The sequence below is a fragment of the Lynx canadensis genome, chromosome C1 (assembly GCF_007474595.2).
Source record: "Lynx canadensis isolate LIC74 chromosome C1, mLynCan4.pri.v2, whole genome shotgun sequence".
NCBI lineage: Eukaryota > Metazoa > Chordata > Mammalia > Carnivora > Felidae > Lynx > Lynx canadensis.
Window position 1 is genome coordinate 65,515,128 of NC_044310.1, and position 12,709 is coordinate 65,527,836.

Genomic DNA, 12,709 nt, shown 5'->3' on the forward strand with positions numbered 1-12,709 from the left:
CTGAAGGCTCTTGTAGTCAATATTGTAGAGATACAATACTATTCTAGTTCCAAATAAATGCTATCTGGTTAAATCACCACAAATATATTTAACTCTAAAAGTCACCCGTTAGTTGAGACAGATTCAGTAACTTATATGATTTCCTTTTCCAAAATTGCCATTACAATTGAATTAAATGGAATTTCTCCTTTGAAGATACTCTTAGGTGCTGTGGGCACTTAATAATCCATTATCTTTACCTAGTTCTTTATAGTCACTAGTCATCCAATAACATAAGCTAAACTTCTCAAACATGGAGATGGAATGGAATGGTCCATTGGTAAAGCTTACAGATGGAACTTTTTTTTGTCATCCATAAGGCTGGATTGTAATGCATATTCACAACTATCCCCTATCTCTGTGGTTATTCAAGTGCCAGACCTAAAGATCAGTGTTTTGGTTGATAATATTATAAGGGATAGTAACTTGTAATCAGTGGATTGTACTTCTGTATACACTATCATTCCCCAAAGAAACTGTCCCTGAACTGGTGTTCTGTGATGACAGAAAAGGACGGAAGTTATGGTCTGCTTCTTGGAATAAGATAATTACGTGTGAAAACACCTGCTTCAGGGACTAGATGAGACCCTGTATATTGTCATAGACATTGTTCATATGCAAATAGATGATAAAATTCTAGAAAAATGTTTGCTGTCCTACAGAAGTTGGACATCCACCAGAAATGGTTTTGATTATGTATTCATTTAAATTTCCTAAAAACTAGTGACAAAGAAAATTTGACAAACTGCAGCAGAATCACCATGAATTCAAAATTAGTCAAGTATGAATAACTATAGTTGTGGTATACTGGGAAGATTGCAAAATGTTATAATTTCCAATGACCGCATCTGAGCTCACATGTCAGTAAATAGCCCTGCCTATGGCATCTTTTACATGCCTGTATTACACTACGACATTATAATGTCTGCTTTCCTCGTTGGGCTCTCCTCATAGGGACATCCTTCATTTAATGCATTCAACAATACCTACTGCCCTACTGTATGGCAGGTGCTGGGGATACAACAGAGAACCAACCAAAGAAAAATATATGCTTCTAGAAGATTTCATTTTGGTGGTGAGAGACAGAAGTAAAAACTAGATTCATATGCAAAATATGTTAGATGGTATTTCTCTATAAATATTCATCTCTGCATCACTACTATCTAGCACAATACTGGACATAGTAAACACTCAAAAGCTAATCCTGCTAGATGGATTTACTTATTTAAAAAAACTGAGATAAAACTGACATATAACATTATATTGGTTTCAGGTTTACAACATAAATGATTTGATATTTGTGTATATTGCAAAATGATCACCACAATAAGTCTAGTTAAGATCACCACAAAATTCCCTCACCTGTGGCAAGCACTGTCTGTTCTCTGTATCTGTGAGTTAGGTTTTTATTGTTTTGTTGCTGTTGTTTGTTTGTTTTAAATTCCATATATATGTGAGATCTAGATTAATTTACTTTTATGATTGCTCAGAGGAAAGGAAGCATGATTTTTGAATTTACCATTGCTTTTAATTGTGAACAGCCACTGGGGTCCTGATAGTGGCCCAAAGATACATAGACCTTACAGTAGAGGATGATAAAATAGCTTCCAGAATAAAACTGTTATCTATGAGTAAATAGCCTGGCAGATTTATAATTTCGGTGACCTTAACAATTCATATAATTGTATTACATGGTCCAAATGAATGGATGATTTATTTCACCATCTATCTATTTTGGTTTTTGCAACCAGCAGTGAACATAATCCCTTCCCCCATATACTTCTTTGACTTCGTTATTTGTCTTTCATCTTAGTGTGAGTGCTTAGAGGGATCATGTTAATCAGTTGGTTTTTCCATAGAATATGCAAACACTTGGCCCTGCCATTTCTCAGAATTCTAAGTCAAGATGAACATGTCAAGGTTCAAAAGGAAGATATTTAGAAAAATAATACATAATATTCCTCTAGTTCCATGTGATGGATAGCACTTGGAAATTAGATGAAAGGCGGAGTGTGTAATGAGAATCTAATCTGTACACAGCTCTCTGGAATCCAGTTTGGTGGGCTGACCAGAGAAGAAGTCTTTCAAGGATTATGAGGTGACTATTGACAGACCAAGCCCAGGGAACATGGCATACTTCCTCATTCACTTCCCAGCCCCCACACTTCTGTCAGGGTCATCAGGTCTTGCCCTGTTCAGGGCAATTCTGTGGCACCTCATTCACATACACACAGACATACATAAATAATCCACATAAGTTCTGATTCTTTAGTACAAGAGTATATTTCAACTAATTACTTGGAAAATGCATGAATTACAAAAGCAATGCATGACCTACCTAAAATATTAGTAAATTAGTGCTTAAACCAAGGCAAAAAATCAAAATTATCTGTAATTCTACTATCTAGATATAACCAATTGAAAATTGATATGCACCCTAGTCTTTTTCTACACTTTTGCAAAATTACATATTTGGTTTTGTTTTTTTTTTCCTCCAAATTGGGATTACTTAGTTGATACAGTTTAGTAACTTGCTTTTTAAAAGTTAACTCTGGATCACAAACATTAATGCTTACATACTTTTCCATTACATAAATTACCATAATTTATCTTTTGTGGGTTACTTATTTCCTGAATTTTCAATAATATGCTAATAAATATATTAATATACTTCCGCTAGCCGAGGACACAATGTCTTTGCACAGCTGGTGACCACACTGCAAGGAGAGAGGAGAGTTCGAGAAGCATGTGTCATGTTATTCAGGTGTTTTTAATTTGCATGTCTCTAAACAAGGCCCAGCTGTTCTAGGCAATTACATGAAGCATCTTTGTTCCCAACTTTGTTTCCCAGTGTCTTGTCTGGGCTCTGAGATTCCTAGGAACATATCTAATCATTAATAGAAAATACATTCATTTAATACTCACAAGGCAAGAGAAATACTTATTCATTCATCCTGAGCCAACTCCCCATCTCCCAAACCCCAGCAATAGATTGCAAATTCTGTGGGAGGAAGGCACACGTCTACTTGTATGCCACTCCATCCTTGCCTGGCCCATAGCAGATAATCAATAAATATTTGATTAGTAAAGAAAAAATATAAAGTGAAAAATATCTCAATCCAACTACCTGAGTCTTGGCCCTGCTTTCTTCTAAGAGGACTAGGCTCATAAAGGTTTATTTGTTCTATGCTGTTGGATAACTTGGGGAACAGTGACATAGAGCCTATACTTGACCCAGGTACTTATTGGATGAGGATTTTTATTTTTATTTTTTTCTTTTTATTTCCAATTTTTTTCAATCTTTTTACTTTGAGAGAGAGACAGAGACAGAGTTAGAGTGGGGAAGGGACAGGGAGAGAGAGGGAGACACATATATGAAGGAGGCTCCAGGCTCTGAGCTGTCAGCACAGAGCTGGATGAGGGGCCTGAACTCATGAACTGTGAGATCATGACCTAACCCTAATCCTAACCCTAACCTTAACCCTAACCCAAAGTCAGGCGCTTAACCAACTGAGTCACCCAGACATCCCAAGGACTGTGATTTTTTTTTCTATGTTGAAACTTGGTTGGCCTTATTAGCTACAGAATGGTTAGGTCTAACGTTTGATACATTATTCCCCTAGGAAATGAACCCAGAAGGAAAGAGCCATTTCCCAAGGAATTAGCATGTATGCAAGATCCTGTTCCTTTGAGTGACAATAAGCATTTTGAATCCTTCACTAGTGGATGCTGTTGTATTAAAACTTTCCAGAAACATTTAAGCCTCAAAATATTAGTTGGTTATGATGGATGATCACATATTTTGCTGTACTTCTAGAAATAGCCTCAATGAATAGAAAATAATACAATTTTATTCATTCTAATACTGAGTACGTTCTAGGTGTCAGCTTTTGTACTGGATATTAGAAAAAAAAAGAAGAGATGCTTACAGATAATAGAGATAAATGCATGATTATCACACAGTGTGGGTAAGAGATATAATTGGCTATGGACAGGGGGTTTGTGATAGCACAGAAGAAGGAGCAACTCATCTTGGAGCTAATTCATCTTGTAAAGTTGGGGAAAATGTCATGGAGATGAGCTCATTTCCATGGGGCTTGAAGGATGGATTGGGGTTTATCAGGCAGAGAAAGGGACATAGGAGTTTAAAATAGAGTTGCACAAGCCAAGCTCAGAAGGGCAGGGTGCTCCTGGGACAGGTGAGACTTCACAGCAGTTGGAGCATAGCATATAAAATTGGCAGCAGACTTCAGATGTATCTGATGGAGCCAGCCAGATAAGGAGTTTGTACTTTGTTGTGTAGGTAGATGAAGGTTTGGATGAGGGATGTTCATCCTTCAACCATTCATATCAGGCCAAATTAAGACATTTCTTTCTGATAATGGTCCATTATGAAGACAAGAAAGATGATTTTCTTTTCATTTGGATTTTAGACTTTGTTATACCCTCTCTTAATGCTGGTGGTATAGTGGTCTGACCCTCCCTTAATTTTTCAGTTTCACCTTTGCTTCATTTCCTTTCTTCTTTCTTTTTTTTCTTTCTTTTCTTCTTTTCTTTTCTTTCTTCTTTTTTCTTTTTTTCTTTCTTTTTTCTTTTCTTTCTCTTTTTCTTTCTTCTTTTTCTTTCTTATAGCCAAGGTTTTTCAAAGCCCTCTTGTTTGTCTGTTCTGCAACTGTTTATTTGGAAGTCAAAGCTGGGCTCAGTGATTGGACCAGTTCTGACATGTAGCTGGGGCCATTTATGGAACTTATTCCACAAAATGATCTCTTTATATCACGGAGGTCAGGAAATGATACATGAGGCCAAAATCTACATTGTTATTGTTGACCAAGTGGTAGTATAGAGGGGACTCATTTCCTCAGAACCCTTAGAAAATTCCATTGCATTTTTGGAATATTTTAGCCAAGTTAAAAGCGAGGGTGAGGAATCAGAGAAGGGAATAAGAAATAAGAAGAAAGCTACCGGTATTGTGGTTACAAAAGCAGAAAATTCTAAAAGTACATTCCAGAACAATACCATTTCCATGTGCAAATTGTATCAGATGCTCTAAATTAATTTTAAGAACCTCTTATCTATAGTTTATCTACACTTTAGTTTATCTGAACTTTATGGTTTACATAAATAAACTTTAGTTTTTTTCATTGAAACTTCCAAATGTATGTTGGCTTTGAACTTACTATTCCCAAAAGTAAGAAAAGGTCTGTTCCTGGTCTCATTTTTTTGTCCTCTCTTGGGTCATTCTATTTGTGTACATTTGACTTGCCAAATAAGTTATCATTGTTGTAGTTCTAATGTCAATTTGAACTCAAAGGATCCAGATGTCTACATCAGGTGTTTTTGCTACTGTTCATTTCTTTCTGTCAGTATTTTGCAAAATAACGTCACTTTGTGGAAAATGAAATGATGCCCTGTAGCCTAGCTAGTTAAGGCTAAACAACTATATGACTAAGAAAATGCCTGTATCAACTGATTTTGTTATTTTGTTTGTTTCTCAGGTGACAATGGCCAACATTGGAATAAATGGAAATACATTCTCTGGAGACCTTGTGAAACCACGCTTTTTGCTCTTCGAATGGCAACGTGAATCAAATTTTAGATCCCTGGGTGTATATTCTGCTACGGAAGGCAGTCCTAGGAACCTCTACAAACTGCCAGACGCTGCTGTGGAGTGCATATCATCAGCCTGCATGTTTGGGAGCTCAGCTCCATTAAAAATTCCTTAAAGGTTGCTGCTATTTCTGAGTCACCAGTTGCAGAGAAAACAAATCAGCGAGCACCTAGTTAATAGAACAGTAAGTCAGTGTAGGTCTAGACAAAATTAAAAGCGTCGTCAGTATTTCAGTTAATTGGCTAGAAATAGAAAGCCTAACTGGGAAATTCAGACCTCAGCAGTTAGTTTGGGGGCACTTTTGTCAGGCTTGGCTTTTGAAATTTGTTAAATGAACTGTATAATTACATCTTTCCACTTGTTTTTGTCAACTGGAGGTAAACACGATGGGATAATTCCATGGGGGAGTCAAATTGAAAAAAAATTGAGCTTATTTATGTTATTTTACACTTTGGAATGAGTGACTGTGTTGAAACCTAAAGCATTGACTCAGCCTATCTGACAAAGAACATCTCAATACTTACCTTCACAGTGAAATGGCTGATTTGGGGGTCACTGCTCTGCAACTGTTCCTTATAAACGAGGCTCAATGAAGGGGAGCACCCTCGCTGTTTGATCTGGTCTGTTACACCCCTCATTATGTTGCTTCTATCTATATATGTATGGTCATGTCACATGGGAGTCACTGTGGCTTATAGTTATAATGACCTCTCTTACACCAGGTGTGGCTGTCAGGTTGCCTGACTTGGCGAGCCTCTATAGAATGACCTATCCTTGACAAACATGACTGCTTGCATGTTTTACTATGGAGGTAAATTGTTGTTTGAAGGTTTTTGTTTTGTTTTGTTTTGTTTTTTGTTTTCTGGGTTTTTTTTTTTTTTGGCAAGCTATAGATTTGCACGGTTTTCAAGCAATCTCCTTTTTCTCTGAAAATTCTAGTGCACAGTAAGTAGTTTTTAGAGAAACAAAGGCTCTATGTCAGCACATAAACAGGTAATTTGCAGTGTAGCAGATCCTAAGAAACTCTGCCCAGTGAAGTACAAAGAATGTTGGCAAAGGAGCTCTACTTTGAGCTCTCATTTTTGTATCAGAGAACAAGAAACACAATCCTGGGAACTGAGGCACGAGGAAGCAAAATTTCATCCTTCCTCCTCATGCTGGATAGGATGCTGTAGCAAACACATCCATGTGTTGTGACTCAGGATTCCAGGCCTCTCTCCTTAAGGCTTCTAAGTAAATGGCATAATGGTTGCTCTATTGCCATGATGTACCCTGGCCATGTGTATCTGTATTGAAGAGAATTTGTGACATTACCATATGTGGGAATGCATGGGTGTGGAAGGTGTTAGAAATGACAGGTGAGTCACTCTCTGCATATCCTGGAAGGATTATGTGTATTATCTGAGTGTAGGTTTAGGGCAACTAAGTTGGTTTTATATGTTTAAACCCAAGAAATAGACACCAAAAACTGAAAAAGAAAAAAATAAAAGAATATGCATTTACATTGTTTTAGGCTTTTTGTTCAAGGAAAATGAAATAAAGTGAACACGATTATGCATATATCTGATTTCAGAATTTTATCCCTGTTATTAATATATTTCAGTGGAGTTTGGCATCCTAAGTTGAATAATAGAGTGTAGCATCCATCGATAACTTTCATATAAAGTTTAATGTGAAAGTACATTTATTAAGATGAGTGGAAATAAATAGCACAAATAGTGGTCAACAGGTTAACCAATTTTGAAATTTTAAGCTCTGTTTAAACTTATAAAATGTATAACTTAAAATGTATAATTAGATTACCAGAATAACTGACTTTCCCTTCTCATTGGTAAAGTAGTATCGAGCAACTTCACATAATATTTGATTTTATTATTTTTGGGAAATTATTTTATTCTGGGGAAATGGCTTGCAAATGACAGGCTTTTTCTTTTTTAAGTGACTTTAAAAAGGCCAAAAAAGCCAATGGCATGTGGGTTTTTTATGATTATGATACAAAGACAGATAATACTGACTCATAATTAGTTGTAGGTGCATCTCAACGCATCACACGTTTACTGAGGCTTTAACTAGGTTAGAAATTTCTAAATTTCTAAATTTTTTCCTAAAGGCCAAAGTTGCTTTTACTTGTTTGTATTGCTGAAGTGCAATACAGTTTGTATTGCTGAATTTAACCCCAAAAGCTAACAATGCAGCGTGCACACACACATACACACACACACACGTCTTATGGAATAAATGGTCTTGTTTGCTCATTTTCAGTCTGTAAAAGAAAGAGCTGCTTTAGTATTGTGTCTGTTCTGATTTAGAACCCAGATAAGCACCTGCTAAATACATAGATGAACTTTTTTGAAACTTGCTGCTAGCTTCACCTGTATTGCCATCATTGCTCCAAATTAATAAACTAAGGTCAGAAGATGAAGGATGGGAATGGACATTTCTTGCTTCTTCAACTGGTGCCAGAATATTTTACCACCTGGTAAATAATGTTGGACTTCGACTTGTTACTGATGCATTTTAACAGTAGACGCAACGTGTGATGTGAATAAATATATTTTGTGTTCTTCATATGTGCTGCACTGTATGAGATTAAGATGTGTATATTTTGTTGCTGTATCAGTATGCAACTCATGTAATTTAGTGTTTTAGCTTAAAGCTTCAAACAAATGATTTATAATAAACTGGACTAGTGTTTATCAAGAATCTATTTTTGGGAAGGTCTATAAAGCTTGGAACTCTTGAATCTAAACTTCTATTTTTATCTATTCGGTGGGAAGAATTTCAACTTGTTTTCTTTATTATCTTTGGTATGTCTCTCTTCCTTCCACTTTTCTGTGACATTGGCTTTCTTTCTTTTTTTTGTTCTTTTCCTTTCTTTCTTTTCTTTCTTTCCTTTCTTTCTTTCTTTCTTTCTTTCTTTCTTCTTTTGTGTTTCATCTAAGCAGGTCATATTAAAAATTTTTTTCTATGTTTATTGATTTTTGAGAGACATAGAGACAGACAGTGAGCGGGGGAGGGGCAGAGAGAGAGAGAGAGAGACCCAGAGAATCTGAAGCAGGCTCCGGGCTCTGAGATGTTAGCACAGAGCTAACAAGTGTCTGAGCTGAAGTCAGACACTTTACCGATGGATCCAGCCAGGCATCCCAGCAGTAGTAATTTTGATGGAAATCTGAAAATTTCCAAATGCATCAGAATAGCAGAGAAATGTCTGTGATAACAAATAACCCCCCAAATTCTCACCTATGGTTCCTGTCCATTCAGAAAGGGAGCTCTTTTCATTGTAATGACTCAGAGACCTTAGGTGACAGAGCAACCACCATCCTACATGTTGTTCGCCATGCTACAGGGGAGAAAACACGGCGAATCGCGAACTGGCTCTTAGAGCTTCCACCTAGAGTAAGACATAATACTTTTGTTCACGCATCTCTGGCCAAAGCAAGTGATGGCCCTGCGACCTTTAAGGGAAGCAGGTTAGTACAATACTATGATATGCCCAGGAGGAGAACTGAAAATAATTGGTAGACAGCACAAATGATTTCCATATCAGGTTATATATTTTCATTCTTGCCTTCCTAATATAATTCGAACCTGAACTTAAATTTTTTTTTTTAATTTAAGAGTATCATGGGATGAAAGCATTTAGGATTCAGTCCTCTGAGTAGCTTATAATCTATAAAGATAAGGGAGAATGAATGCTACATATGTTGTTGGCAATTAATAGAAACGTTAGAAGATAAAAAACCACTATAGAATAAAAAGTGAAAAAAACTTGGTTTTAAAAAAAGGCAGGAAGTGAGACACTTCTGTGCACTGCCCAAACATTGCCTAAATTGCAGCTCAGTCTGGAATGGCTGCTTTTCCAATAAATGAGGATGCTTGAAATACATTTTTCTCTTTGTACTTTCAGTTTCCTTATGATAGAATATATTTACCTTTGTATATCCCATGCCATTGAATTCTATCAAATGGTCAGAAAATCTCAAGTAGTATAATAGCCCTAGAGAGAGATTAAACTGTTCTTTTTCTCCAAGTAAGAACAGTCCCTTCATTTCCAACCTAAACATGAAGTATAGAAAACAAATCAGGGGTGCCTGGGTGGCTTAGTTGGTTAAGCATCTGACTTCAGCTCAGGTCATGATCTTTGTGAGTTGGAGCCCCGTCAGGCTCTCTGCTGACAGCTCAGAGCCTGGAGCCTGCTTCAGATTCCGTGTCTCCCTCTGTCTCTGCCCCACCCCCACTCACGGTCTGTGTGTCTCTCTCTCTCTCTCAAAAATACATAAAGATTAAAGAAAAAAATTAAAAAGAAACAAATCAGAAACCTGGCTAAAATTAAATCATAATCTTGAGATGTACGTTCATATTTACCAAGTATTTTGTTCAAAGCTGCCAGAGGGGAAGAATTGCAAAGATTGCAATTATAAAGAATTTCTGGGAGAGCTGCCTTTCTGCCTGCAAAAATACCACCTGAACACAATATGATGAAGATACGCTATACAATAGGAGAAGTGTGAAGATTTTTATGCTGTCAAAAATCTCACATCCATTAAACATATTTTTAGTTAGCAATCTAGATAGTTTATGAAAGAAAAGTGAAAATGTCATTTTATATATACTGTACATCTTATAGTACAGTAGGGGCAGAATTATTGAAATTAAAGGAACCATATTTTGGATTTGAAGTGCACTTTACATTTCCACTTACAAAAGCATGGAAACTCTTAGGTATTTAATAACATTTGAGTTATTTTTAAAAAAATCTGATTGGTAAAACCCCAAACTAACAAAATGACTTCTGTTGTTGTAGTACTGACTTTCCCATGTTAAATAAGGCAATCCTATCCTTGTCTACACCTAAATAATGAGATTCTACTAGATATACTCTTGTGTTGTAAAACTTGTGGATTTCAACAACCCATTTTGGTTGTTACATACAGAGTATTCTTCTTAACAACTAACTACTCTTACATAATGCAAGTGTTCCGTGATGTAGATAACAATTTTTCTGTTGAAGGAGAGCTGTTTTGTTTTTGGTTATTTGCCTCTTTCAAATAACGCTATTTCAACACATATCCTTACCCTTTGTTATGTTCTGTGGGATCGCTAGGTAAAGGGCATGTGTATTTTCCATGTCCATGGAAACTGCCATATTGCAACATATGTACTCCCATTCTCCTCCTCTCCTCCTCTTCTTCTTCTTCTTCTTCTTTTAAAAGTTTATTTATTTATTGAAAGAGAGGGAGAGAGAGAGAGAGAGAGCACATGGAAGGGGCAAAGAGAGAGAAGGATCCCAAGCAGACTTCACACCATCAGTGAGGAGCCCAATGCAGGGCTTGAACTCATAAACCTTGAGATCGTGACCTGAACTACCCAGGCGCTCCCTCCCATTCTTTTCTTAAGAAAAGGCCCTATTCTTGACACCACCTACTGTTTATTTCAGCAATCTTTTTATGTCACCCATGTGATTAGCAAAAGTAAATCATATTTAATACTTTGTTATGTTACTTGTATTTCCCATTGCGAATGAGGCTGAGCATCTTTTCATACCTTTATTAGTCATTTCCACTTCCTCTGTAAATTTTCTGTTCCTGACCTTTCTTTTCAATATGTTACTATTATTTTTTCTTACTGACTTGGAGGAGGGCTGTGTTTTTAAGGATATTGTTTTAGACAGCCTGGGCTGCTATCACAAAGTACCATAGACTGCTTAAACAAGAGAAATTGATTCCTCACAGTTCTGGAGGCTGAGAAGTCCACGATCAAGGTGCCAGTCAGTGAGGTACCTGGTGACAGCTGTCTTCCTAGCCATCTTCTTGCTGTATCCTCACACAGTGGAGAAAGGGGGGAAGTTGAGGGGGAAGGAGAGAGAGAGAGAGAAGAGAGAGAGAGAGGCAAAGAGAGAGAATAGACAGAGAGAGAGGTCTCAAAGGTACAAATCCCATCATGAAGATCCCACCCTCATGACCTCATCTAAACCTAGTTAGTTCCCAAAGGCCCATCTTCAAATACCATCACACTGAGGAATAGGCTTTAATATCATGAATTTGGGGGTGGGGGTGGACACCATTCAGTCCATACCAGACTTTATCTTTTTTTTTAATTTTTAAAATGTTTATTATTTTGAGAGAAACAGTGCAAGTGGGGGAGGGACAGAGAGAGAGGGAGACACAGGATCTGAAGCAGGCTCCAGGCTCTGAGCTGTCAGCACAGAGCCTGATGCAAGGCTCAAATTCATGAACTGCGAGATCATGACCTGAGCGAAGTTGGACACTTAACTGACTGAGCCACCCAGGTGCCCCTATTTTTTTTACCAGTGTTACAAACTTTTCTCCCAGGCTGCTATTTTCTTCTGACTTGAAGGTAGCTTTCACCATACTAGAGTTCTACATATTTACTTAGGCAGAACTAACCTTTCATGGATTCATTGTTTTGTTTCTTGTTTAGAAAGACGTTCTGTTCTTGGGGTGCCTGGGTGGCTCGGGGGTCTGACTTCAGCTCAGGTCATGATCTCATGGTTCATGAGTTCGATCCCTGCATAGCGCTCTGTGCTGACAGCTCAGAGCCTGGAGCCTGCTTCAGATTCTGTGTCTCCCTCTCTCTCTCTGCCCCTCCATTCTCTCTCTCTCTGAAAAATGAATAAACCTTAAAAAAAAAGACATTCTGTCCTCAAAGATTATAAACATATCCCCATATGTCATTTTCTACAGTTAGAGTTTTGTTTTTTATCTTTAGATTTTGTAGTTTTCATGGAATTCACTTATTTATTTCTTTTGTGCCATGTAATATAGGGACCTTTTTAAAAAATTTTTTTTAATGTTTATTTATTTTTACAGAGAGAGAGACAGAGCATGAGCAGGGGAGGGGCAGAGAGAGGGGAGACACAGAATCCGAAGCAGGCTCCAGGCTCTGAGGTGTCAGCACAGAGCCCGACCCGGGGCTCGAACTCACAGACTGCGAGATCATGACCTGAGCCGAAGTCGGACGCTCAACCGACTGAGCCACCCAGGCGCCCCTGCCTTTTTTTTTTTTAAATACCAAATGTATAAATAATAGACCCAACACCAT

General features: G+C 37.4%; 1 protein-coding gene across 1 annotated transcript in view; it reads left to right on the top strand.

Annotated features, from left to right (window-relative positions):
- The window catches only part of PTGFR (prostaglandin F receptor), a 47,268-nt gene extending 39,722 nt beyond the window's left edge, over window positions 1-7,546 (top strand). Inside the window, 5 exon segments of the mRNA XM_032594327.1 lie at window positions 5,535-5,567; window positions 5,569-5,583; window positions 5,585-5,618; window positions 5,621-5,678; window positions 5,680-7,546. Coding sequence (XP_032450218.1) covers window positions 5,535-5,567; window positions 5,569-5,583; window positions 5,585-5,618; window positions 5,621-5,678; window positions 5,680-5,824 — 285 coding nt within the window. The 3' untranslated portion in view covers window positions 5,825-7,546.
- Window positions 7,547-12,709: the final 5,163 nt, after the last annotated feature.